Below are 24,793 nucleotides of genomic sequence, written 5' to 3' on the forward strand. Positions count from 1 at the left end.
AACTGTAGCTAGGCTTGCAAAAATAGAATACTACTGGCTTAGGAGATTTAGCTTTAATTTATTTTTGTTTTCAATATAGTTACATATTATTATAAAAATTGTGGTATCCAGCGTGTTAGAACTGTTTACTTATCCTTACTCTGTTGATTATTAAAGGCTGCTTTGGACTTAAACTATCATCTCCAGGTCGCGGGCGTAGCTGAGCACCTGCTCGGCCAGCTCCTCGGAGGGCAGGAGCTCCTTGGGCTTGACGCTGCGGTCCGTGAAGCTGTAGTCGCCGGTAGCCTCTAGTTTCCATTGGCGTTTTTCGCCGAAGGCCTTGATCTCGTCGGGGACGCGCAGGTTGAGCCGCTTGGCGGCATCCTTGGCAGAGATCTTGTCGTAGGACTTCTCGATGCAGGCACCTATCTCATCGCGCACCGTTTCCAGCAGAAGATCCATAAAATAGCTATACACCTCGACGGGTACCGTCGACTTGGCCTGGAAGATCTTGTTGTAGCGTCCCTCCATGATGTACTGCTCGAGGGCCAGGATGGGCCGAATGAACTGATTGTGCTGGATGACGTCCACGGAGAGCAGCTCCAGTTCCGTGTGGAAGTCGGAGACCCGATTGCCGGACAAGAGGTAGAGCAGATTCAGCCCGAGCAGCTTATACTTGCTCTCCGATTCGCCAATGATCTTGGCGTAGTCATAGTAGTAGCACTTCAGCTGCGCCATGTAGCGCTCAAAGGCGAGCAGGTCCTTGCTGAGCACGCTGTGCTCAACGGCCACCTCTAGCACGCTCCTGGCTAGGATCAGTTGCTTCTTGGAGCTCTGGGCGTCGTTTCCGTCCGTCGGCAGGAAGGCCATCTTTACGAGCGCCACTTTCAGTTGATCAAGCAGCTGTCCGCATTTAACCGTGTTTGGTGGCCGCTTCGCCCACTCGGCGATCAGTTCCTTGTACAGCGCTTCCACGTTGGCCATTCTTTAGATCGGTATTATTAAGCTAAAATGTTTTCTGCAGACCTCAAAGATGATTTTCGCTTTTTGTTAGGGATGGCAATCGTAGTCGGGTCGTTATCGCGATGGGAGCAATCGAATCCTTATCGATTTTTAAAATATCGTAGGGCTGGATAATTTTAATTTATCTTTTATGTACAAATATTAACTTTTGAGACTCATTTAGCTAATATTTTATAGTTACACAATGCACTTTAAGGAACTATCTAAAGGCTTTTAAGTCTGAATGGCATTTAAGCTCGGATCGGTTATTCAATAGACTTAACATTATTTTTAAAGAATACTTTAGTTTAGTGATCGTTTCTGAAGTTACAGTAGGTACAGTTGAAAGTTTCAAGTCAGGAAACAAAACATTTAAAAAGCCATTGGAGCTATCATTCTTTGTGGATTTTTATGTGGTTGCGCAGCTGCGTATTGGTGAAATAACTTTTAGAGCACTTAGTGCATGGGAACGGTCGCTCTCCTGTGTGGCTCATTAAGTGAACTCGAAGATGCGCATTTTGGGTAAAAGCCTTTGGACATTGGGAGCACTTGAAAGGGCGCTCGCCTGTGTGGATTATCATATGCCTTTTAAGATTGGCAGACAGTGTAAAATTCGAAGAGCAAAGGGGGCACTGAAACAACGGACGGTTTTCTGTGTGTATTGAAAAATGTCCTGAAAGATGTGATGCACTTTTAAAAGTCTTTGCGCAGTGGGAGCACTGGAATGGTCGATCTTCTGTGTGAGTTCGCAAGTGCTGCTTAAGTGCTGAATTTATCCAAAAAGTCTTAGGACAATGAGGGCATTGATGCTGTCCATCATTGGCACGTCTTTTGTCCGATCCATGTTGTACATAGTCTTTGTCCATTACCTCGATCTTGAAAACTTGGCTATTGGACTGATCGCTGTCACAGTCTAAGAATGGACAATCGTCTTCAATTAGTGGCTCGTTCTTCACTATAAGTTGGTCATTATGCTGAAGAGCTTTTCCGTCGATGTTCGATTCCCCATACTCGGAATACGATACTTTGCGCACCTGGGAGTCCTCCATTAATTGACAGTAGAATTGGTAGCTCCTGTAGTAGGTTTTCCTAAACTCGAACGCATTTCGTGCATCTTGGCAGCAGGAGGTGCAAATTGTTTCGGGTAGCTGATCGCTTCTTTCCACTTTTAGGCCAGTGCACTCGGAAATCATTGAAGCAATCGAGACTTCAGTGCCGTGCTTAACTTCAAAAATATTGAAGACGTTTTCACAATGCCCGAGGCAAATTCGGCACACCAATGACTCCATTCCTCTGAAATTGAATTATAAAGTTATGGAGCTCGCTTTAAACACGGAACGATCAAATGGTTTGCTTGTTTATTTTGTGTTAAGGATGTATGCTGATAGCTATCGATATTATCGCGCTCTTTATGTGTCCGATAGCTACAATTCATAATAAAGTATTTACAGTCGAAAGTACAAAAATCAGAATAGCTTCAATTAACTATACTAAAAACAAAAGAATACACCAAATGTGAAAAAGTTTCTGGCCATGAGGTCGTTAATGCAGAAATCTAGCATTAAGAGATTTTCTTAAAATTGTAACTACTTAGGAACTAATTTCTTTCGCTCGAATAAGAATGTATTTCAAAATAAAGGATTGCCCAAAATGTCTTCATACATTTCAGCACTTCTATCTAATTCGTTGTCCACCTCTAAGCGATAGTTGCGGCCAGTGCTGTGAAATGCGGGTGATTAGCCCGCGCTTTCCAACACACTGCGAATTCGCATAAAAAGTCAGAGCTTGAAACTTCGTTTAAAAACGTGACACCTGGATAGGATTGTTGGCCAATATGTCCGATGAGGCGAACACCGCTGTGTGGGATGATTCCCTGTTGGTGAAGACGTACGACGAGTCGGTAGGATTGGCCCGCGAAGCTTTGGCCCGCCGCTTAGCAGATTCCACCAACAAGCGCGAGGAGGAGAACGCAGCCGCCGAAGAAGAAGCTGCCGAGAACTCGGCTGCTGGTGGGGCCGCCAGCCCAGAACCGGTGTCCTTCAAGGTGGGCGACTACGCCAGGGCCACCTACGTAGATGGCTTGGACTACGAGGGCGCCGTGGTGTCTGTTAACGAGGAGAAAGGCACCTGCGTTATTCGCTATTTGGGCTATGAGAACGAGCAGGAGGTCTTGCTCCTGGACCTCCTGCCGTCGTGGGGCAAGCGGGTGCGTCGCGAGCAGTTCCTCGTCTCCAAGCAGGAGGAGGACGAGCAGCCGAGCCGCTCCAAGGCATCGGCTGCCGCCGGTGGTCATCCAAAAACTCCCAAGTCATCCGGAAGGGGCAGGATCTCTGGCGGACTGGTTATGCCGCCCATGCCACCAGTACCGCCCATGATTGTCGGACAAGGCGACGGTGCCGAGCAGGACTTTGTGGCCATGCTCACCGCCTGGTACATGTCCGGCTATTATACGGGCCTCTACCAGGGAAAGAAAGAAGCCAGCACTTCCACTAGCGCCAAGAAGAAGACATCCAAGAAATAATTCCATCTCATCTCAACACATCTTTTCTAAAGACTTGTAGATATTAAGCGAAGAAACCGATTAAATATTGTTATGTTAGAGTCATTATGGTGGGATCTTTTTTCAATTGCTAAGTGGGAAAAATGCCGAGGCAGGCAGAAATTATGGTCGATACACCATATGGCCACTTAAGAAAGTCAGTTCTGTGACACATTTCGTAGCGAGCGGCTGAGTTCTCGGAAAATTTTTAAGGCAGTTCCTACCCTTCGAAAGAATACTTTAGTTATTATTAGCTGGCTATATACATATCAGAAAAAAAATCCTGATCTATTTATTAGTGTTTCTTACCCTTCCGTAGATTTCCTCCAACAGATTCTTATCTTGATATACTGAATATAAATTTATCGTTCATAACTTTCTTAGTATGTATCTGTTTTAAAATGAATTGCTCAATATATGTATGTTATAATACATAAATTTCAGATATAGAGAAAAAAGAGTATACAGTCTTCGGTATTTTCAAATCAATAAACGGATCTTCAATAAAGTTTTGGAAATTTGTTCCGTCCTTTTTCAACACTGTCATATGCATCCTTTATTTGGCAGGCTTACGGTTGGAAATAAAAGTGGTAAATTCTTCTCGTTTGCAATGCCGAACCAGATGAGGGTGCTGGACTTTGGCGATGGATCAATGCCCATCCAGCTGGACTATCCGGATTCGCAGATCTTCAGCAACTGTAGTAGCTACGGCGATCGGGTTCCGGGTATCCATTGGAACGAGATTACGGTGCACCATAGGGGCCGTCTGGTATACTCACCAAATCCGGAGCAGATAATCCTGGATGCCTTATACCAGGCGATAGACGGGGCGGACTTCTATCCGGTGTTCTACCAGGTGGCCTCCACATTCCTTAAACATTCGACACATGGATTTTAATCTACATAGCTCTTTCCTGATTTTTAGCGTGGAAAGAGCGCGGATACCATGCTGGCCAGGAGCTGCAAGGCGGCTATTGATAATCTCTTCAAACAGGGACTGTCCATCAATCTGGAAAGAGGCGCCTCCATACCCATCAGTATTCAACTGGGCGTGGCCCAGTACCAAAGGAACCAGATATCTCCAACGTTCCAAATCGCTCGGGTGGTCACCAGACTTATGAAACAATTGGTTCAAAGGGACGGTGTGGATGGACTACTTAATCTGGACAATTTTGGGGGTCATCCGGAGTTCGAAAACATAGTGGTAAGCCTGGGCAATCCGTGCATCCTGATGAACGTGTGCCAGGTGATTCTCAACAACGACACTGAACGCTTTCGTTTAAACGGGTTTATATTGTCTAACAACCGCATTCGGGATGTACGACCTCTGACACTACTCGCCAATATGGACTACGCGTTGCTCGATTTAAGGGGCAACAAGGTAAGTTGACTCCTCCCGGCTTAAAAAGGTCCGGTATAAATTTTCTTCTCCAGATCAAGTCAGCCGATCGTTTGTGCCGCGCGCTGGAACAATTCCGTGCCAGGGAACTACTCCTGGAGAACAACCCCATTTTAAAGATATCCAACTTTCCCGCAAGCATTAGATCGCTGGAGAATAACTTCAAGTTGGTGGTGAGTGCAGAACAGGTCGACTTCCCATTAAGTCGACAAATTCCTGATTTTAAATTGCTCCACAGAATGGAAAGCCTTTTAACATGCTGCACAAGTCTGTTTCGCCTCTGGATGTGGAGATCGATTTGGAAGTAGATGGAGCGCGGCTTGATGCAAATAACAAGTGGAAGTTGCCGGAGTTTGAGAACAGCCAGCATTGGCATGCTTTTATGGTGGGTTTACCTAGGAATTACCTTGGAACTAAATATTTGAGTCCCATGGTGTAAAAGTATAGTATTCTTTTTACTATCCTCCAATAATTCTTATCGTACAAGACAACTTACACATATTAATAATTTTTAATAGATACCCGATCCAATTGAAGAATTCAACCAGGAGGTGTTGTTCGACTTTTTCTTTATTAGGCTCGATCCTACCCTGAGCAAATTTTATCCCTGCTATTACAAGGTAAGTCTACCAATTTGTTTCCCATTAGATTTCTGCGAACAATAACACTCTTTGTGATGCAGTATATTAACACGGAGCACGTTTTCCTCGTGCGCAATTGCTTTGATCAAATTGCACATTTGGTAAACAATTGCAACCTAGAGATGACTATTCCGACCGGTAATCGGATTTTTCGCTATTACTTGCGTATGAATGTGAGCACCTTCAAGCAGCATCATGTTGATCCGGAGGAGTGTATACAGAAGGCTGTTTCGCAATGCTATGTGACACAGAATCGAATGCTTAACCTTGAACGGTTTCACGCCAAGGAATGTCTGAAGGACGTGGTGGTTTCGCTAAGCTCGCCAAAGATTTTGACTTACATACTGTCGGTAGCATCGCGGAAGTTCATGACCACCTGTTCAGAGATCCGCTTGTGTCACAACAAGATTATTGTTCTGGATGGAGCCCATGTCCTTGGCATGATGGGGGGCCTGCGAGCGGTAGATCTTAGCCACAACTGGGTGCAAGACCTGGCATGTATCAACAGTCTTGGAAACCTGCCTCTTAAGTCTCTGGTACTTCACGGAAATAAACTCTGCCGCAACTACAGACTTCCCAGCGAGTATGTCAGGGCCGTGAAAGAGGTGTTTCCACAGTTGACCACCTTGGATGGCGTGGACCTACAGACGAATCCAGGCCAGTCGGTGCAGAAGAACTTTCTTTGCGATACTGGTGCCTACGAGTTGGTAGGTGCCTTTCTTAAACACTATCTCCGGGAGTTCGAAAACGATGAGCTTCGTCATAATCTGTACAAGTATTACTCCGAGGACTCGCTCTTTACCCTAACATGCAACTACAGCGTGGTTCAGAATCACCAGACTCCCAAGATATTGCAGCGTATATCAAAGTACAATAAGCACGCACGAAATCTTCGCAACAAAGATTATTCCAAAGCAAGCGATGGCGTGTTCTTTGGCTCTACTGATATCGTGGAGATCTTGTTGCAACTGCCACGGGTCACCCACGACTTCCACTCCCTGCAGACGGATGTCATGCACTACGATGGTAAAGTGGCGGTTATCTATGTGGCTGGTTTGCTGCGGGACGAGCCACCTAGCACGAGGACCGGATACGGATTCAGAACTGATATCGGTGGTGTCCTTCTGGGCTTTAGCCGACAGTTTGTGGTTAAGTTCGATGAGGCGAACTTGGTAAGTTAAGAAAATACTATTAAGTTGATAGTACATAAATAATTTTTGTAACATTCTAGGGCTTGGGTAAGAGAGCTCGTCGTCTAAAGATCGCCAACGAACGTCTACACATAACGAATCCATCGAAAGCTTTAATACGAAACGCCTTCAGTGTGAATTATCCGGATCCAAGTGAACGCCAGGTTGAAGAGGACTCCCTGGATGTGAAGGATCACAAATTGCTACTGTTTCAAGAGGTAACCGGGCTCATTTCCACTTGGGTCACATCGATTGTGGAGGAAGCCGATTGGGACTTCGAGCGAGCCCTAAAGTTGTTTATTCAAAAGAACGCAGATTGCGAGATCCCAGATTTAGCCTTCGCTTAGGACTCATCCACCTAAAGCTGAAGCAATATGTCCTAACCTGTCACTGACCAAAGCAAATCCAAAAATAATTGTAGTCAAACGATTAAGAATTTCTTACAAACCAATTACCAATTACATACCAATTTTTTAAAATCAAAAGGCATTAAAAAGCCAAAGAATCATTGTTGTATTATTATTATTTCCTGTTGCTTTAGGAATGAAAACGAACGAAATGAAAATGATTTCCATTCGAACCGCTAGCCTATTCTCGATGTTTTACATTTTTGTGAAATTAAAAGCACTTTTATGTGATCAGTGTTAATGCTTTATACATCAGCAATACTACTGGTTTTTGTTTCCTCTGTTTCCCTCGTTATAAATACTGAGCTTATGTTGCGAATGCGAGGATCCCAATAAAACTACCTTGGATTACCATTAAAATGTAAGATGGCCGAAAACATTTATTTGATAATTAAGAGTAAATCACTTGCAAAGAGAAGTCTCTTTTCTACACACGTACGGGAGATGTATATCCTCCCCTTTGAATCCGTAGCTGCGGAGGAATGGGGATTGGGCAGTGGGAAATAAACATTGAGAAATTGCCATTGCTTAAATATTTAAATATTTTGTAGACTAGAAAATGTTTCTAAATACATTTAGCATATGTTTTTGTATAATATGTATAATGCATTTGTAAACGCACAGTTCAAGACCCTTACACGATAAATTACAAAGGAGAAAAGTCCGACTAAGCTCTAAGGATTTTCATATATCATTTAATGTGTCTGCTCAATGGATTTAGCTGAATGGTTATGGATGGTTCATGCAAATATTGGGTATGGCTGATTGGGTGTAAAGAAGATTGAAAGAAATTCGAGTGTTTTCCATGCTTTCATGTCTTGGTTTTAATTCCATAACTTAGATCAAGTTTCAAAACAAACTCTAATGCCAAAATGAACGAATAACACTACTCCAAGCTATGAGCGCGTTAATATCAGATAAGTCTTTTGCGTTTCAAGTCCGTCTTCGTTTCCGTTTCCGGGTTGTGTGCATCTTGTATGTGATTGTATGTATTTTGGGCAATTACAATGGTTAATTTATCGGTAGAGGGATTGGCAAGTGGCAAGCGCTGCGATTCCCGCTAACCCCATGGCTCGGACAAAAAACTGCAAAATTGGCGCTCATAGTGGTAATTAGTTAGATCTTCGGTTTTGTATGCTTCTGCGTTTGCTGCGTCTGCAGCTGCTGCTGTATGACCCGATTTGATTTGGTTCTCCAGCCTCCCGATAATGCTTCATTTGCGTCTGCCGCTTACAGTGCTCCAGCCTCCAGAATCCGGGTGTTGATGGTTCTGCTGCCGGGCGCTGCGTGCTGAGGTGGTTGTGTGTCGAGCACCACTGGCGGCGGACGCGGCAGCGTCGTCTCACTTCTTACCGGGAGGCGCTATTGGTTGGCCGCGCTCCTTGCCGCGAAGCTTTATGCCCAAAACGCGTTCCATTTTTCCTAGAATCAAGTTGTTTGGAATTCCGCGACCGGCCTCGTAGTCAGTTACTACTTGCTGCTTTTCGCAGATTTTCTAAAATAGATAAAGCTCGAGTTAGGTGGGTTAAGTTAAGCAATTGTAAGCCACTTATTGAAAGTATGGTGAGCTAATTGTAAATAACTACTCTTAAGGGATTTTAAAATAATGGCCGAGGTGAAAGCTGCCTTCCAGCATGAATTTTTTGTATAAATTAGAGTAAAAGGGAGTAAAAACAAAAGAGAGTTAACTAGAATGCGACGATGTGCAAGCTGGTTCTCTTTAGTTTCTATATTGGAAGAAATCCCTCTATTATCTATCGAATACAATGTAATGTAATAAGTGCAATATTTCAAATTGAAATCAAAGACTCTTAGTTTCATGGTTTTTTCGAAATGAGTATTGAACCTACAGTTGCCAGGTCCTTTTGGCTGAGGCCCTTGCTTTGGCGTCCCTGCTGGATGAGCTTGCCCACATCGAGGGGGATCTTGTCATGGCGCAGCTCCTCGGTCTCGCGGTCCAGCTTGGCAGTGTTCTTGGTGGTCACATGCTGCTTGTTGGTGCCAGCACCATCTGTACGAGAGGGTTAAAATGATTCATTACTAGAGGGGATCTCTCACAGGCAGCGTGAAAGGTTTGCTTGCAATTGTGAAATCGACGAAACGATGACACAAGTAGCAAATGAATTGCCACGCAATGCAGCAGGAGACGATTCTAGGTTAGACGACAGTGGTATGGTTGCAAAGGGGGGTCACTCTTCAATGGGGGGAGAAGTGTTTGGCCGGCACTCACACTTCTGTTGGGTATCCACGGCGACTCCCTGGCGTCGCGCCTGGTTGACCGCCGATTCCGTCTTTAGGGTCGACGATTTGGGTGCCTTCTTTCTTAGAACAGTCACAGAGTCCCAGTCCGACATCTTTTCGTCGATTTGTGGTGGACGATAAAAAATGAAAAGTAATGAGTGAAAAGTGCTGAACTAATCGCCCCGTTGACTCGCTGTATTCGATCGAACGTACATTGGCTGCTTTGCTTTCTTTAGCTCAGATTTTATTAGTAATTAAAACTACGAAATTCCAGAACTATCTTCAATTCAGTGTTACCAGATGGTTTAACGGCACTCTACCCACGACTAACTCTGATTTTGCACTAAAAAATCCTCTGCCGCATTAGCTTAACAACGCTATTCAAAGTCCTCCAATTATGGAAAGGATAAAATGATCCTTATAAACGTCCTTGTAATTGATCTGCTCTGTTTTTGTGTATAATTGTAATCCACTGCTTAAATTAATGAGCTGGGAAATCTTAGTAAAAGGGTCCAGGAAATAGATTACATTTATTAAACGGAATAAATGGGATAAAGCCATGGAAAGATAAACACTTGTTGTTTGTTTATATTTTGTATTGCCATTAATTGTGCTTGTAAACATCTCTGTAATTGATCTGCTCTGTTTTTGTGTATAATTGCAATCCACTGTTTAAATTAATGAGGTGGGAAATCTTAGTAAAAGGGTACAGGAAATAGATTAAACTTATTAAACGAAAGAAATGGGATAAAGCCATGGAAAAATAAGCACTTGTTGTTTGTTTATATTTTGTATTGCCATTAATGGTCTTCCATCAAAAGATTTTAAGAAATTGGCAACGTTGCCTATCGTGACTCGATATCAGCAAAAACAGCTGTTCTCCTGCATACGCTCGATGACGTCTATCGATAGTTTTCCAGGCAATATTTAAAAAAATTGTAGATTTTTAAGTTTTCTTACCGTCTCTTTAACTGTGCCTCCTTGAGCCTTATGAAGACTTTTTAACAATTGGTAAGTAATTTTTAAAACATAAGAACATTTTAGACAGGTTTTAGAATTAATACAAGTTGATTATCAGGAAAAACCCGTAAAGTCTAGTTTTTATTAGAGCAAATGTCATATATATTTTAAAGATGACTTGAATTAGAACGAAGTGGAATGCGCATTTAATAAATTTCTTTTTTATATGTGCGGCCATTTGAAATACACGTATGTTATTATGTCGATTTTCAATAAAACTAAATAGTATTCAAGATGATAAATAATATTTAATTAATGAGTTTGCTTTATTATCATACAATTTTTATAATATTTTGCTTAAGGCTAGATTTTAAAGGCATCTTAACAACTGAAAAATTTAAATTATATTTATTATTACAATTTATTGATTTAATATTTTAAAGTAAGAAAAAAGTGGTACAAAAAACCTTGAGCAGATAAACTTAAAACTATATTATAACTAACTTATCAACTAAACAGCCAAAACTTCAGAAAAACTAACTTATTTATATAAGAAATGCAAGGGTTCTTGGAATTAATATCATTATTTATTGTTAAATGGTTTTATATATTTTTACATCAAAAGTTCTTATCAAAGTGCCCACTAATAAATGTAATAATAAATTACCAGATTGCAGTGGGCACTTTGAGTACATTTTACGAGGTATTAGGGGATTTTTGGAGTTTACAGAAAAGCCCTGGGCTTGAGATACAAGTAAGTCCTTGACTAACGTCATAGTTATGAACTTATTCGGCTTTTAAGTGTCTATAATAGATCGGTGCCACTTGAGAATGTCATCTGCTTATCGATTCGGGTAGTAATCTTCACAGAAAGACATATTGTTCGAGTTCTGCGCCAATTACTTATCTGCTAGGAGTGGAAGTCCGATGATATTGCAAGTGAAATCTATACTAAGGATCACCAGTTCCCTGTAGGTTTATTTGTTATCAGGCAAATGTGATTACTGCCGCCAAATCAGTAAACTTGAACGCCTGAATCGATGGAGGTGAACTTTGGGCGTTCTATTGGTAATCAGGTGATTCAACAAAATTTCAACTGTGATTATTAAAGATTGAAGTAACATATGGTCTAAATTTATGTACCACTTAAAGCTAATTAAAAGAACACACCAGTGTTCATTCTTTATTACGAGAACTGCTATAAATAAAAAGTGTGAGTTTTATGCTAACCAAAAAAAAAAAAAATTATCTCGTTTAGACAGACTCATAAAAACTTGGAATGCAATATACAGCAAATTGGAATTAGCGAGCTTTGGATTTAACTGAGATTGTATGTACATATATTGTACATATTCTAATGAAAATTGTGAGTAAACATAACTAACTAAATAATAAATAATAATAATAAAGAATAAGTTTCTAACTGATGAATAATGTAGTAAACTATCATACATTATATATACATATATGTATATACACATACTTATATATATTTATATTTATATTATATTATAAATATTATAATATATTATTTAAGTCTCTGTTGTCCCTAATTGTCGTAGTTCTTCCCTGTTGGAGCCTTTTTTAATAAGTATAATGAGTTATCGTTGCTTCTTATCTTCATCTCATCAGAGGTTTCCCACCTGCGCAAATTGTTTACAAATTGTAATCTCTTATCGCGTATTTCTCAGAGCAAAGAGAAAGGGAGAGCCGCGTGTGGAAATGGAAAGAGAGGCAACTTGGAGGCGATTTGGGCGCGTTTTCATCAGTTTCATTTCGAGCGTTCAGCGGTCGCGACGTCGCGGTTAAGTCGCTTGAAACGGTTAAGGAAACAACTGCCCAACTTCAACTGTTTACCAAGTGCATTTAAATTATCAAATAGGTGCGTGCGTGTGTATGTGTGAGCGGCTCAAAGATGATGCCAATTCCAAATTATGGTATAATGTCATGAGCACAATTTATGAGGCATAACTATCGTCTATTCAGAACGAAATTCACATAATTTGCGCCAAGAAATTCTCGCGATCATTTTGGCAGCGGCAATTGCATAGCACTTAATTGATCCATTAGACTGCACTCCATCTATCAATTTTTGCTATTTCCCAGTTGCACCTGCGGTTTCTGTTATTCTCGTAATTCGCAGTCACAGTTTTCTAGATGGAATTTGCTTGGGGAACCTGTTTGACGATCATCTACGAATAATTGTTGTATAACAAACGGCTAAACAAATAGCGTATTTCTGTGTTTTTTTTGTCGTTCGATTTCGTGATGAGCTCAGCGAAATAATATAGTTTTAAATTGTTACCATTCGACGTTTTGCATATGAATGGAAACGGCTGGAAACTTGAGGTGTCCAAATTAATCAGTTTTGGGAACGAATTTTGTTTTGCTTGCTTCTTAGTTTATTTCGGTTTCCATTTCCACGCAGCGTGAGACTTTACTTTTTATTCGCCAAAGGGCAGAAAACACCGAGAAAGATCTTAAGTTTCAGAGAATGACTTTTAGTTCGTGCAACTACAACATTTTTCCGTTTGCCGTCCATATTTACTTAGGTTGGTTACTACTACATTTTTTCTCCTACCTTTTCTGCATTTAATACATGAAACATGCATGTTAATGAAACTATAGAATTTCTTGCAGTGCAGCTAACCCTATGATAGGTTCAACGTTCTAGGCTGAAATCAAATCGTATTTTTTTGCCAGAAATCGTGGCCAAATCGCGTTTCGTTGGTCGAGCAATCAAATTAGCAGGTGGCAGCCGTTTGCATCATCTGAGTGACTCAAATGAGCCGAGTGCGTTTTGCACGCGTTTTAACAACGCGCTTAAAGTAATTAAGTCTCCGGCGCAGGGAGATTAATCTAAGTTCGTGCACTTAAAGTGGATAGCAGCACAGAGATAGGCAAATTACGCAAACAAATAGTTGGAGCAAGTGTCTTGTCGGTCAACTTCACTTCCCGATGCCCAAATTCTCGGGGGGATTACCAGATTTATGAGTGGCCCCGCGGGCACGCGACTCTCGCTTGGACACGCCATGCTCAGCTCCATTCTGCTCCCCTTTTTAAGGAGCGCGGGGACACATTAAATATATAATTTCGCTTAACTCACATACGAATCTGGATTTTCTGGGGCTCAGCCCTAGAAAATATTCGGAATTCCCGCGAGTTTTTGCTGCTTGAATATGTCGACGGCTTCAATACTTGTCATTTTTGCTACCTGAGGGGCGTGGGCGAGTGTCGGCCCATTATGTGGGCCAACTACCTAGGAAAAAACAAACAAACAAGCATTTGGCCAAAAGAGAGGCCGAGAAAACCGGTTTTAGGCCAACGACTCTAACTTGTTTTCCCTCTGCTGCGATCGCATTGCTCTTGGAAAATTTGGTCGCTGGTTTCCATAGCACTATTTTTTCATCTGCCCTCCGTTCAAATCGTTTTGGCCAAGTTGCACAAGCTGTAAGCAAATGTTTGGCCCTATTGAGGGGGCAAATAAATTTTTCGCTGGCTTCTGATCTCATCTGATAATATAAACAAAACTGTTTATCTATGCTTATGACATATACAAGGGGAGTCATTATCTTATTTTAAAAATTTCAATAACAATATCAAATTGACAAAAATGTACCCATAATCCCTTATATTAAGCTATTTTAATTCCAGACAAAGAACAATATTTTTAATGGGATTAGGTAAATTATTCTAATTTTTATTTCAGGCTTGTGTTTATCTTCTTTTGACGATAGCTGGCGATTTACTGTTTGCTTGCTCTTGAAAGTACGATATATATAGGTTTTAAATAGTTTTCCTCCTTTTAAGTTGCACAATTTGTAGGTTACTAAACTTCTCAAGAAATGTTCGTGTATAAAGCACAGAGCACGATTACATAGTGTAAAATAGTGGCAGTGCTTGGACTGTAATTAGCCACTTTTATACTTAGAAACCAAAAGAGAGCACAATTCTCACGATCACACCACTCGCCTCAAATAAATTGCAGAATTTGTCAAAAGTTGTTCACTCTTGAAACGTTGCCAAATCGTTTTGGCATTCGCCATTGCTCACTTAACCTTAACCGAAACACTTTCCATTATATTCCTTTGGCTTCCTTGTTTGTCGTCGAAAATAGTCAGCACTGTTCTCGATTTTTAATGGGCATTAGTGAATGCGTATATCATTGGGAAATAAGCCATTCGAAATGCGAACGACGTCAGATATTCCGCCTGCCAAAGAACTATCCCCGAAAATACTTTTGGAAACTCTTTCAAAATTCCAAGCACCATTCCCCTCCCCACTTGCCACTTGCCACTTGTCACGCTGAGGTCAAGCAGGCGGCATACTCGTATTTTAAAATACTCGTATTTACCAACCAAGCACAGGCCAGACCGGAGATACCACAGATCCATGGGAATTGTAATGGGGAAGGTCGCCCGGGGCCCTGGGTGATAAATTACGTACTTTATGCGCCAGCCAATATTCGGGTATCGCATTTAATTAAAGATTCCCAAAGGCGGGCCAAGAACTATTATCCGGGGCTCCAAACGCCGCTTTCCCGGAGGAATTCGATGTCTGCATATTAACTAGAAGGTGGCCTTGTCTTCCGATGGCCTATGGCCCAATGTCCCAACGTCCCAATGTTTTTTATGTTAAGCTCGGAACATGGATGTTCCGGTCTCCCAAGACTGTCCATATATACAACATATGTATATACGGGAGGCCTGTGTAATATCTGGCTTTATATGGTGTGCATGAAATATGCGACATTGGAAGGGGACGTGTCGGGGATTTTAAGTGAATTGCGCTTGAGCATCATTACGATAATTGTCGACCTGGCACTCGCCCACCTCCCGCCGCTCATTTGCACACACTCGCCAATTAATATGCACAGTAGCTGTGGATCTTTGATTTTAGCATTCTACACTTTTTCACTCACTTTTTGGGCGACAATATTCGCGGGGAGCTGTGAAAACCGCTAGCGAAACGCTCGAAAGCGCTCGCCGGCTGTTTGCGTGTGTGATCAATTAACTTGGCCAGCAATTGGTGCAAGTATCTGCGCATTCACTGCTCCACATCTCCGAATTGTTTCGTAATCAAAATTATTTAATTTCCCCGTAGAGGTTCAACGATCCCAGATCGATCAGTGTGTGCTGGAGAAATCAATTGGGGGAACGATGAATTGGATTTTGAGTCACTGGCAATGTCATGTGCTGCAGACTGGCAAAAGAAGAATTAGAGAAAAACACATCTATAAATTAGGCAAAGTGGAAACAGCGAAATACAGCAAAAAACAGCAGCCAAATATATTTCTGTTTTGATTTATGCTCTATGCTCTAAAAAAATAAATTCACAAATGAAACCAGCACGAGGGCAGATCTCTCAGAAATATAAGAACTACAGATTTGTTGAAAGGCAAAGGGTACACCGAAACAAAAGTATATTACAAGAACACTAAGATATTTGCAAAAACGACAAAAATATATATAAACCTGTAGTTGTAATTAATTTTCAAAGCCCTACCCTTATTAATATGCCACATTCGATATGATCGCTATATAACAAGGCGATTTCCATATATGTACACAATCAGGCAAATTAGCCGAATGTCACGAACACTTCTATAGAGAACATTTAGCGAATATCATATATTACAAATTATTCGCGGATCAAATTAGTTTTCCGAGCTGGCGAATCTGTTTTACAAACGAGGGGGTTGGCACCAATTTGCTCGCCCAGTTCATAAAAGCCAGCTAAGTAAACACGAGATGGCAGCCAAATTGGAATTTTAATTTCGCATTGAGAAAACACAAAACTAGAAAAATGCCGATGGGATGGAATGGGTTGAAAATGCAAACAAAGGAGGGGCATTCAATTGATTAGGGGAGTGCCCAAGGAGGAGGTCTCAGATAGCAGATCGTCTGAAATATCGGGAAATATCTGAAGTATCTGTAGCGCTAGAGAAGTGCAACCAATCCGCTGGATGCGATGAGAATGTGAGGCAATTATTTGCACTTGAAAATGCAAAGATGGCACTGGAGGCAGCAAAATTAGATGCGTGTGTCAGATCGCTTTTTGGCCTTCCGCACATGGGATATGTAATTGGAAATTTCACAAGCTAATTGCAGCTGTCAATGCTATGCCACTGACGTCACAGGTGCACAGAGAGAAAACCTAAGGCATTGGTACGAAGTTCGAAATAAATACAATCTGTACAATCACGATAACGCATTATTTGTTGATACATGGTTGCACATTTATACAGAATTTGATTCGATTACTAAGTATTTGGGAATACCTTAAATTTAACCAACCCGAAATTGAATAATATTCAATAGGAATAATTTATTTCTGTGTACCAGCGTCACATATCCGTCATATTTATTTATTTACTATGCCATCCGTGCAACAGGTTGCCCAACTGCATTTACCAGCGATCGATGGGGTCGAATCTGTAAACACAAAAAACCCCCATTTTTTCCAAGATGTAGTTTTTGGATTAAGGGGCTTTTCGGGTGGTTTTTGGATCATCTATTTCTGGTGCTGTGGCAACAATTTATTTGTTGTTCTTTCGACTTGTGTTTTGACTGGCAGAGCATTTATTTAGCTTGGAAGCATGTTCCACCAAATGCATTTCCAAAATGTAAGAAACATTAAACCGCAAAAGGCACCGAAAATACATAGAAAACATTGAATACCAGTCAGTTTATTTGAATAATTTTCCGTAAAAAGCACGATCTTTGAGAGTACGATTTTGTTCAGCCATAGAGACTAAAAATAAGTGATGCATTTCCTATTTCTTCTTTTTCTTTGGGTCTTCGGGCTTAGGAAACTTGGTATTGTATAGGGGAATCCATCCGGCAATTACTTTCCAATCCGTATAATAAACAACAGCCAAAGCTGCAGCCAGCCCAAAGGTGGCGGCTGATGGTACGCTGTAGACATAAAAAAAAAGTAATGACAATACTGTATGAGCTTCTTAAGTCAGGCTGGCAACTCTGCCGAAAATGCAACTTTGGGTATCTTTTGTCCTTTGGTGCGTACTGTATTTCTGCTTTATCTTTACACTTACAAGGCTATGGCCAATGATTTCTGATTTGCCGATGGCTTGTGCTTGCACCATAAACCACACACTTTTTTCTTTAAACTCATTTTGATTTGTAGATTCTGAAAGTACCTCGCTTGCTATTAAATTTTGGAAGTAAAGCGTCGGGCCAGCTTGTCACTCAAAAATCATATTAAAACTATCTCCGAAGTCAGTTCGGATTACAAGACGCTAATGAGCTATTGTATACCCATCGAAATTCCCTGCAAAAGGGCCGCAATAATCAATGTCGGATGCGGGCACTAAATTGAAACATTACAATCTTTTATGAGCAATCTATGAGCAATCCCAACTTGTTGGCCTGACCTAATTGGAAAAGGAGTGTGAAGGTGGAGACAGGGGTTGGAGTTCGGTTGATGGACTTGGGGTGATGACTAAAAGCCACGTGGAGGACTAGAACTGCAGCAATTTGTTAGCAGGGCCAAGCGAGAATCATTAGCCTAATTTTCAGGGCCAGAGTTAGGTTAGTTCTTGGCGGCGTTTGGATGCACTCAGAAAAATGAGGAAGAGTCATATCTGGGAAAAATATAAGACGAACTATAAATGAGTTTTTATAAAGTTGCAAAATCTTTAGTGATTGGTTATGAAATCTGCTTAAAGTTTGTATTTCGTTATTCAATTGCCCTAAAATCGGGATATGAATGCCAGTCTACAAAAAAATGCAAACACATTTTAAATAATTCGATTTGATGGGGTTGCTAAAATGTATCGTTCTCTAGATCAGAGTGCAATTTTTCCCAGTGTGGGTGCGTGTGTGCTGGCATTTCTTCCGAACTCCGACTGGATTTCCATTCGATTCGATTCTGTGGGCCCCTCCCAGATTGTCTTGCCAAGTTCCTTGCCAGACGCCAGCGAAGCAATTTAAATGCCACACCTTTCCGCTGTCTGAGGTGGGTGGTTTCCAGCGGGCCTTCACATATGACACTCGTTGTGTCCATTAGGGCAGCCACAGTCAGGCAGCCAGTGGACAGGACGACAGTTCAAGGATATGCGCCCAACCGAAGGCTGGGCCCGTTAAATGTTGGGGCAACCCTTTCGCCGCCTCCCAGCTGACTCTATCCTCCATTTCCATCTGAATTTCCCCAGAGCTATGCGCCTGCTGATTCTGCTACTGCTGCCACTGGTGGCCATCGCCCAAGATGACTACTGCTTCAGCAAGGACACCTCCCGCCTCCAGACCCGCCAGTTCTCCTCGAAGACCGCCTACCAGATCGTCAAGGGCACGGACATCGACAAGCAGTACCTGGTGCCCGGCTGTCAGCCCCAGAAGATGTGGATCTTCCACAGGCACGGCACACGCCTGCCCAAGACGAGCATGATCAAGAAGGCGCCCAGAGTGGCCGAGGTGAGTCTCACAGCCCACAAAGCTCCAATAGTTTCATAGCCCCGAAACCTACGAAAGTGAAACCTAATAATTTATTCAGTGATTTAAAAACTTCAAAGAACTTGGCTCAAAGCAATAATTCATTAACAGCCAAGCTGCCCATTTAGGAAACGTTTTATTGCCCAGAAATATGAGCTATAGCTGTTTAAAGTTTACGACGTTGTAATCTTTACAAATATATCATTTGTTTGCAGCACAAGTAGCAGCCATTCAAAACCAAATGGCCTTCATTCGTTTTTGTGAATTCGATAAACGCAATTAAATATGTATAAAAAATCATTTATAGCTGCGCGATCTCATCATCAAAAACTACCAAGTGGCCAGGACCAAGCCCGAAACGGATGCCCTGTGCCAGACGGACTTGATTGCCATCAAGCTGTGGAAGTGGAACAGCAGCATAACCCCTGACATGGAGGAGTATCTGACCGCCCAGGGTTACGAGGATCTCAGGGGCACGGCCAAGCTGTACCAGCGGTACTACCCCAGTGTGCTGCCCCCCACTTTCAACGATACCTATTACCAGGTGAGTTCCAGAACGGCTGCACACCTACGGAATATATATTTATTTGTAACCATCATCCACCCAGTTCCGCCACACGGACACCCAGCGCACCACAGAAAGCTTTAAGGCTTTCGCCGAGGGTCTCTTCGGATCCCAAAACGACGCGCATCCCGTCGAGATTCCCAAGCAGGATCTACTGCTGCGTCCCTACGACTATTGCTCCTCTTTCAAGGATGTAAACTACAAGGATGAGGGCTCTGAGTACTTCAAGTTCCATCAGTCTAAGCTGTACAACGACACCTTGGCAGATATCTCCACTCGATTGGGGTAAGTTTTGAAGTTCAAGTAGTGTCGATCTAAAACATACTCCTCTTCGTACCCAGTTTCCTCTACAACCTGGAGGAAGCGGACATCAAGCTGATGTACGACATGTGCCGCTATGAGCAGGCGTGGAATGTGAGTGTTTTTCGTGGAACTCTTACTCTGAATTGGTTAATTGGTTAATTGGTCAACTGCGAATTGCAGGTGGATCGCAATAGCGTCTGGTGCGGCGCCTTCCTGCCGGAGCAAATAACGGTCTTTGAGTACCTGGAGGATCTGAAGTACTACTACGGCTCGGGGTATGGATTCCCGGAAAACGCGCATCTTAACTGCCGCCTGGTGCAGGACCTGCTCACCCACCTGAGCAACCCGGTGTCGCCCCATGTGGTGGCTCACTTCGGCCACTCGACGGGTCTCCTCACCCTGATTACTGCGCTGGGAATCCAGAAGGACGACATCAAGCTGAGGGCGGACAACTACGACAGCTTGACGAGCCGCCGTTGGAAGAGCAGCCTGATCGATCCGTTTGCCGCCAACTTCGTGGCGGTGAAGTACGACTGTCCGGCGGACTTGGATCGCGAGAAGGCGGTCTTCTTCCTCAACCAGCAGGCGGTGCAGCTGGACTGGTGCAGCGTGGGTCTGTGCAAGTGGTCCGATGTGCTCGAGAAGTACAAGACCATTGCGGATGCGGACTGTGGGGAATACTACTGCCGGACGGGAGGTGCTCCATCGCTGGGATCCGGAGTTGCCGGCCTACTGGCCACCACGCTCGCCGCCATGCTGGTCTACTTAATGCACTAACTTTCAATTAGAATAGTTATTAACTCGTAATGTACAAACTTCGTACCAAATGGAGGGACGCCTCGCGGCGGATGTCAGTCAAGTATTTTTCGATTTAGATTTTTTACTTTTAATCCAGCAACAGCACAATTCTTCACACAGTCGAGAAGCCACACACCACACACACCAAAACACACACCCAGATACTGAAATATTCAAATTAACGATTTTTCTAAACGCTTAATGAACGTTGATGGCGCTGCAGTCAGAAATAGCTTTATATTAACTGAATAAAACGAGTCTTTAAAATGTGACTGCGGCTTGAACTTTTACTAATTTGGCGCCAAGGGAACTACTTCATGTATAATGTATAATTCATGTAGAATTTATATGAAATTACAAGCGAGCCCTAGATGGCGCTTTCAAGCCGTATGCTGGGATTATAACACATAATAGATCAACAATACAGTGCTTGCACTTTATTAAAATTATGTGTCAGTTTTATTTGAGATTTAATTGTTAAGACTAATTCCCATAGCACAGAAGAAAAGTTTTGAGTTTGAAAAACGGTTATGAAAATAAACATATTGGTTGGTTTGTACTGGACATGTATAATTTTCAGTATTTTCAGCGGCACTTTTCGAAATTAATTTGATAATTTGTAATAAATAGTTTCGAAGGCGATTTAAGACTAGGTTAGAATAAATGTAATCCAACATCGGATAAAGTACTAACCCTACTGTAAGTCGCGGTACTCACAAGTCGCTTATCTGGCTTAAAACTTGTAGGAAATTCGAATTTAATTACATTTTCTGGGCACAATCAGTGCGCCATGCACGACGCTGTGTCTAGCCTGAAGGAGCCTGCTGCCCTCCAATCCGGATCTCCCCCCTCAAAAGTCAGCTTTGACAAATCCTTTTCGGGTGTGAAAACCGTAGGCCCTGTTTAAAGTGCCATTTCCCCGCACTTTTCCACTGTTTTAGATTTTCCAGAATGACATGAGGTGGATAATGGAAGGGTCGGGGCAGGTTGGCTGCTATGCAGCGTCACGTGTTTCCTGTTAAATGCTCTAATGATGGGTATTAGGCCAGACAAAGTGCCACTCATAAGTACCGCACACGCACCTGACTCTCTCAGCTCCTCCTTTGGCCCTCAATTTCCGTGGTCCTGGCTACCAGCGAATCCGAATCCAAAAACCGACTTTGTGACCTGCCTCCGCCTTTGACATCGAAATTTAGGCAATATGCGTTTTTTATTTCGCTCACTCGTACGCCTTCGACCTACCGGCGTTTTGGCCATTTTGCCATTTGGGCGTTGTCACGGCAGCCCAACTGACGGCTTTTCACCCCGCCCACCACCGAGTCCTGCCCAAATCCACGCCGACTGTCTCCCCAGCTAGTTGAGTGTCCTTGTAGTTCACCTGAGGAACGGGGCTGTGTACGTGTTCCTTTGCCACTTTTGCTTCTCCAACTCCAACTCCAACGAATTTCTTGCTTGATATCCACTCAAGGATTTGTCTAAGTGACTATTTTTCATTAGTTTAATAACCTCTCGAAAACTCAAAACATTACTTTAAAGACAAGTTCATGCATAAGTAATAGGTTCCTAGGAGGAGAAACTTATATGCTGACCCAAAAAAGTATATTTAATTAATTAGTTCTTTATGTCTGTGAGTTCATTTATATATATTTCATATAAATATTAGTTGATTTCCCTGAATATGTAAGTGTTCTTATATTTATTAGTGAATATTCTTGGAAAAATCTATGAGATGTCAATGTATAAAATTTCACAGAAATAGTGTAACAACCAACGAAAAGTGATTACACATCCTTTTTTAAGGTCAATTCATTTTACCACTTATTAAGTATTCATTCATACGACACAATTATTAAATAATAATAAATCCATCTGACATATGAAAGGAGGAGATTAAACGGTAGCAAAAATTCAGATTGCATCGATATGAGTGCATAAGCCACGAGTATTTTCCAAACAAAAATATTTACCCAGGAATGTTTATACATTTCGTTTTTTTTCATACAGTTTTTGTGTGTAAGCAAACACTTTGACTTAATTAAAACGACCAAAGCACACAAAAACTGCAAAAAGTAGGGCCAACAAAGAAGGAAATTGCTTTGATAACCAAAATGAACTCTCCCACCAGCTGGACAAAATCCAAACGAAAATTACAAGAATTTTTGTGGTCAAGCTATTAATTTTCCAACGTAGGAGTCAAAAGCAGGCACACACACAGGTGTGTGGGCGAGCAGTGCGTGTGTGGAAAATGGAAAATGAAAAGTTGCAGTGAAAAATGATTACCAGCAGTGCTGACTTTGTTCTAATTTGGGAATTGTTCCCGCAGTTGAGCTTCACCTGTGTATGCAGCAAAAATCATGACAGAAATGCACGAAGCCGAGGCTGAAATACGCTTACCCCCACTTCCTGTTCATTAGTTGTATTTTCAAAAGTATAAGTGCAACATTATGCACCATTTTATTTATATACCTTCTGTCAAAGTGCTTAGCTTGGACTCACAAAACTCAAACACCACCTTAAAGTCGAGATACCTGCCGTAGGGAATAGATTACTCATGCCAGTGCAAGGACTTGAAATTCGGCATGCGAGTATTTGAAGTTAACCCAGCAGGAAAGTCCCTATTAGTTATGAGAATATGTGGTGTCCATAACTGCCTGCTGACCGGTTGTGTAATCCAATGCGAGGACCACCCCTTAAATTTTATCTGGGCTTTCCTTGCCACCCTGCTGAGCAGAGTGCCTCCAGGCGATAGTCGGAGCAGAAACAAGGCCTAATAATTAACCAATTACCTGACGCACTTCAAAGCTCCTGGCCCGGATCCTGCCTGCTTCCGTTCCTCGGGTAACACACCCATCCACCCACCCACACACACACACACACGGAGCAGCATGTGGAGGCCACTTTGGGTCCTTCGGTTCCAAGCTCACACGAGTCGAGCTGCCTGTTGCTGCTGGTCAGATTCCTGCCAAAGGCCACAAAAGTTTCATCTCCAGCTGCGGACAGGCGGAGCAGTACTCGAATTGCTTATTCATAGCTCACTGACACACAAATGAGTGACCATTAACGAATTGCTGATGGAAGTTTGGACTCCGGGTGGGGCTGAAAATAGTTGGGATCCTGCCGTGGACAGCAAGGATTAACCCGGATCAAATGTTGTCTATGGGTAGGAAATGAGAAAAGCTGCTTTGCGCTGGGTGGGTTCTAAATTGTTACTAATAATCGAAAAAATTCATATCGTTGGAAAATATAAGTAATGGTAAAGATATCACCCCAACATATAAGTTAGCCTGTGAAATCATTTTCCATTATTTGTGTAACGTTATTAATATATTATTGCTTATATTTGGAATAATGTTTGGAAATGAAATGTATAAATTTATATAAAGCCGTAATACCTAAGTTTAACATTCCGCCTGCCGTTCGAGAAAACACGTACTCTGCCTTGTTGTCCCCCGGAAATTATACGCAATTAATATTAAAACGCGAGCAAATTGGGCTCATAAATTTGGCAGCCTACAAAAAGTTGAATCGGTAGACATTTCATTTGACTTTATATTTATTTTTAGCACTCAATTAGCGGGAGACATTGATTAAGGACGAAAGTGGTCCCCGAAACCGAGCATCCCCCCGCTGTGCATCAGCGGGAAAGGGGAAAGGACCTCCTGCAAAAGTCACATCCTTCGGTTAAGGATGCCACCTCGAGGACCGTTAAGCGCGGCACTTGACAGGCGACCGTCTGTGTGAAAGTATCTCGCATCCTGGCATCCTTTGTTTTTTATGCTCGCCGCTCGAAAGACAAAGCGTGTATGAAATGTGCACCGCAGGGAAAACGAGAGAATGAGCAAGGGAATGGGAAGGGAAGGACATCAAAATGGAATATCCTGCATACGCAGCCTGTAGTGGAATGAATATCTGCTGCCATTTACGAGCTCAACTCGAATGGCCTGCAGTGATTCCTGCCCATCCGCCTGCCGCACATACTCCATGTTATCTGTCAGAAAGCGCTGTAATGCACAAATTAAATTTATAAATATGCATAATAATTTTTAATAACGTTTCACAGGGCGAGACTGTCACATGCAGCGCCGGCTTTTTGCCAACGAAATTGACTTCCCGCGGCAATTTGATTTATTTAAAGCTGAGGTGTGGAGTTTCTGTGGATTTTTTCTTTTTTCCAAGTTATTGTTAAGGTAATGTTCAATGTAGTCAGCTGGAGATATTCCAATGGGGCTCTCTTGATGACACTTATCATTTGTGATGGATTAATTTATCTTCATATATTTATTCGCAATTTTTAAAGTACTGAGAAAGACTCTTAAATA

General features: G+C 42.2%; 6 protein-coding genes across 8 annotated transcripts; 3 read left to right on the forward strand and 3 right to left on the reverse strand.

Moving 5' to 3' along the window:
- Nucleotides 1-46: 46 nt before the first annotated feature.
- On the reverse strand, nucleotides 47-1,088 carry LOC6544227 (26S proteasome non-ATPase regulatory subunit 8). The gene has a single exon (XM_001973007.3). The coding sequence runs from the start codon at nucleotides 961-963 to the stop codon at nucleotides 169-171; it is 795 nt and encodes a 264-aa protein (XP_001973043.1). The 5' UTR covers nucleotides 964-1,088; the 3' UTR covers nucleotides 47-168.
- Nucleotides 1,089-2,675: 1,587 nt separating this feature from the next.
- LOC6544229 (survival motor neuron protein) lies at nucleotides 2,676-3,586 on the forward strand. Its single transcript, XM_001973009.3, has one exon. The coding sequence runs from the start codon at nucleotides 2,816-2,818 to the stop codon at nucleotides 3,500-3,502; it is 687 nt and encodes a 228-aa protein (XP_001973045.1). The 5' UTR covers nucleotides 2,676-2,815; the 3' UTR covers nucleotides 3,503-3,586.
- Nucleotides 3,587-3,886: 300 nt separating this feature from the next.
- Nucleotides 3,887-7,229, forward strand: LOC6544230 (nuclear RNA export factor 2). Its single transcript, XM_001973010.3, has 7 exons — nucleotides 3,887-4,376; nucleotides 4,446-4,901; nucleotides 4,955-5,092; nucleotides 5,158-5,304; nucleotides 5,438-5,539; nucleotides 5,602-6,732; nucleotides 6,792-7,229. The coding sequence occupies exons 1-7, from the start codon at nucleotides 4,068-4,070 to the stop codon at nucleotides 7,095-7,097; spliced, it is 2,589 nt and encodes an 862-aa protein (XP_001973046.2). The 5' UTR covers nucleotides 3,887-4,067; the 3' UTR covers nucleotides 7,098-7,229.
- Nucleotides 7,230-7,825: 596 nt separating this feature from the next.
- Nucleotides 7,826-9,818, reverse strand: LOC6544521 (endothelial differentiation-related factor 1 homolog). The gene is made up of 4 exons (XM_001973011.3): nucleotides 9,612-9,818; nucleotides 9,388-9,511; nucleotides 9,008-9,168; nucleotides 7,826-8,652 (listed from the first exon to the last, which is right to left on the reverse strand). Exons 2-4 carry the CDS (start codon nucleotides 9,509-9,511, stop codon nucleotides 8,500-8,502), a joined length of 438 nt encoding a protein of 145 aa, XP_001973047.1. The 5' UTR covers nucleotides 9,612-9,818; the 3' UTR covers nucleotides 7,826-8,499.
- A 1,892-nt stretch (nucleotides 9,819-11,710) lies between these two features.
- On the forward strand, nucleotides 11,711-20,746 carry LOC6544522 (multiple inositol polyphosphate phosphatase 1). 3 transcript variants are annotated; one of them, XM_026977347.1, is made up of 6 exons: nucleotides 11,711-11,724; nucleotides 18,532-18,790; nucleotides 19,116-19,352; nucleotides 19,417-19,658; nucleotides 19,715-19,787; nucleotides 19,857-20,746. In XM_026977347.1, the coding sequence occupies exons 2-6, from the start codon at nucleotides 18,536-18,538 to the stop codon at nucleotides 20,451-20,453; spliced, it is 1,404 nt and encodes a 467-aa protein (XP_026833148.1). In that variant the 5' UTR covers nucleotides 11,711-11,724; nucleotides 18,532-18,535; the 3' UTR covers nucleotides 20,454-20,746. The 3 variants fall into 3 exon arrangements, with proteins under 3 accessions (XP_026833148.1, XP_001973048.1, XP_026833147.1); XM_001973012.3 differs by lacking the exon at nucleotides 11,711-11,724 and adding an exon at nucleotides 12,094-12,240; XM_026977346.1 differs by lacking the exon at nucleotides 11,711-11,724 and adding an exon at nucleotides 18,260-18,335.
- Nucleotides 17,018-17,622, reverse strand: LOC26526844 (cytochrome b-c1 complex subunit 10). Its single transcript, XM_015158864.2, has 2 exons — nucleotides 17,413-17,622; nucleotides 17,018-17,275 (listed from the first exon to the last, which is right to left on the reverse strand). Exons 1-2 carry the CDS (start codon nucleotides 17,490-17,492, stop codon nucleotides 17,134-17,136), a joined length of 222 nt encoding a protein of 73 aa, XP_015014350.1. The 5' UTR covers nucleotides 17,493-17,622; the 3' UTR covers nucleotides 17,018-17,133.
- Nucleotides 20,747-24,793: the final 4,047 nt, after the last annotated feature.

Source organism: Drosophila erecta, unplaced genomic scaffold (assembly GCF_003286155.1).
Source record: "Drosophila erecta strain 14021-0224.00,06,07 unplaced genomic scaffold, DereRS2 tig00000021-arrow-pilon, whole genome shotgun sequence".
Lineage (NCBI taxonomy): Eukaryota > Metazoa > Arthropoda > Insecta > Diptera > Drosophilidae > Drosophila > Drosophila erecta.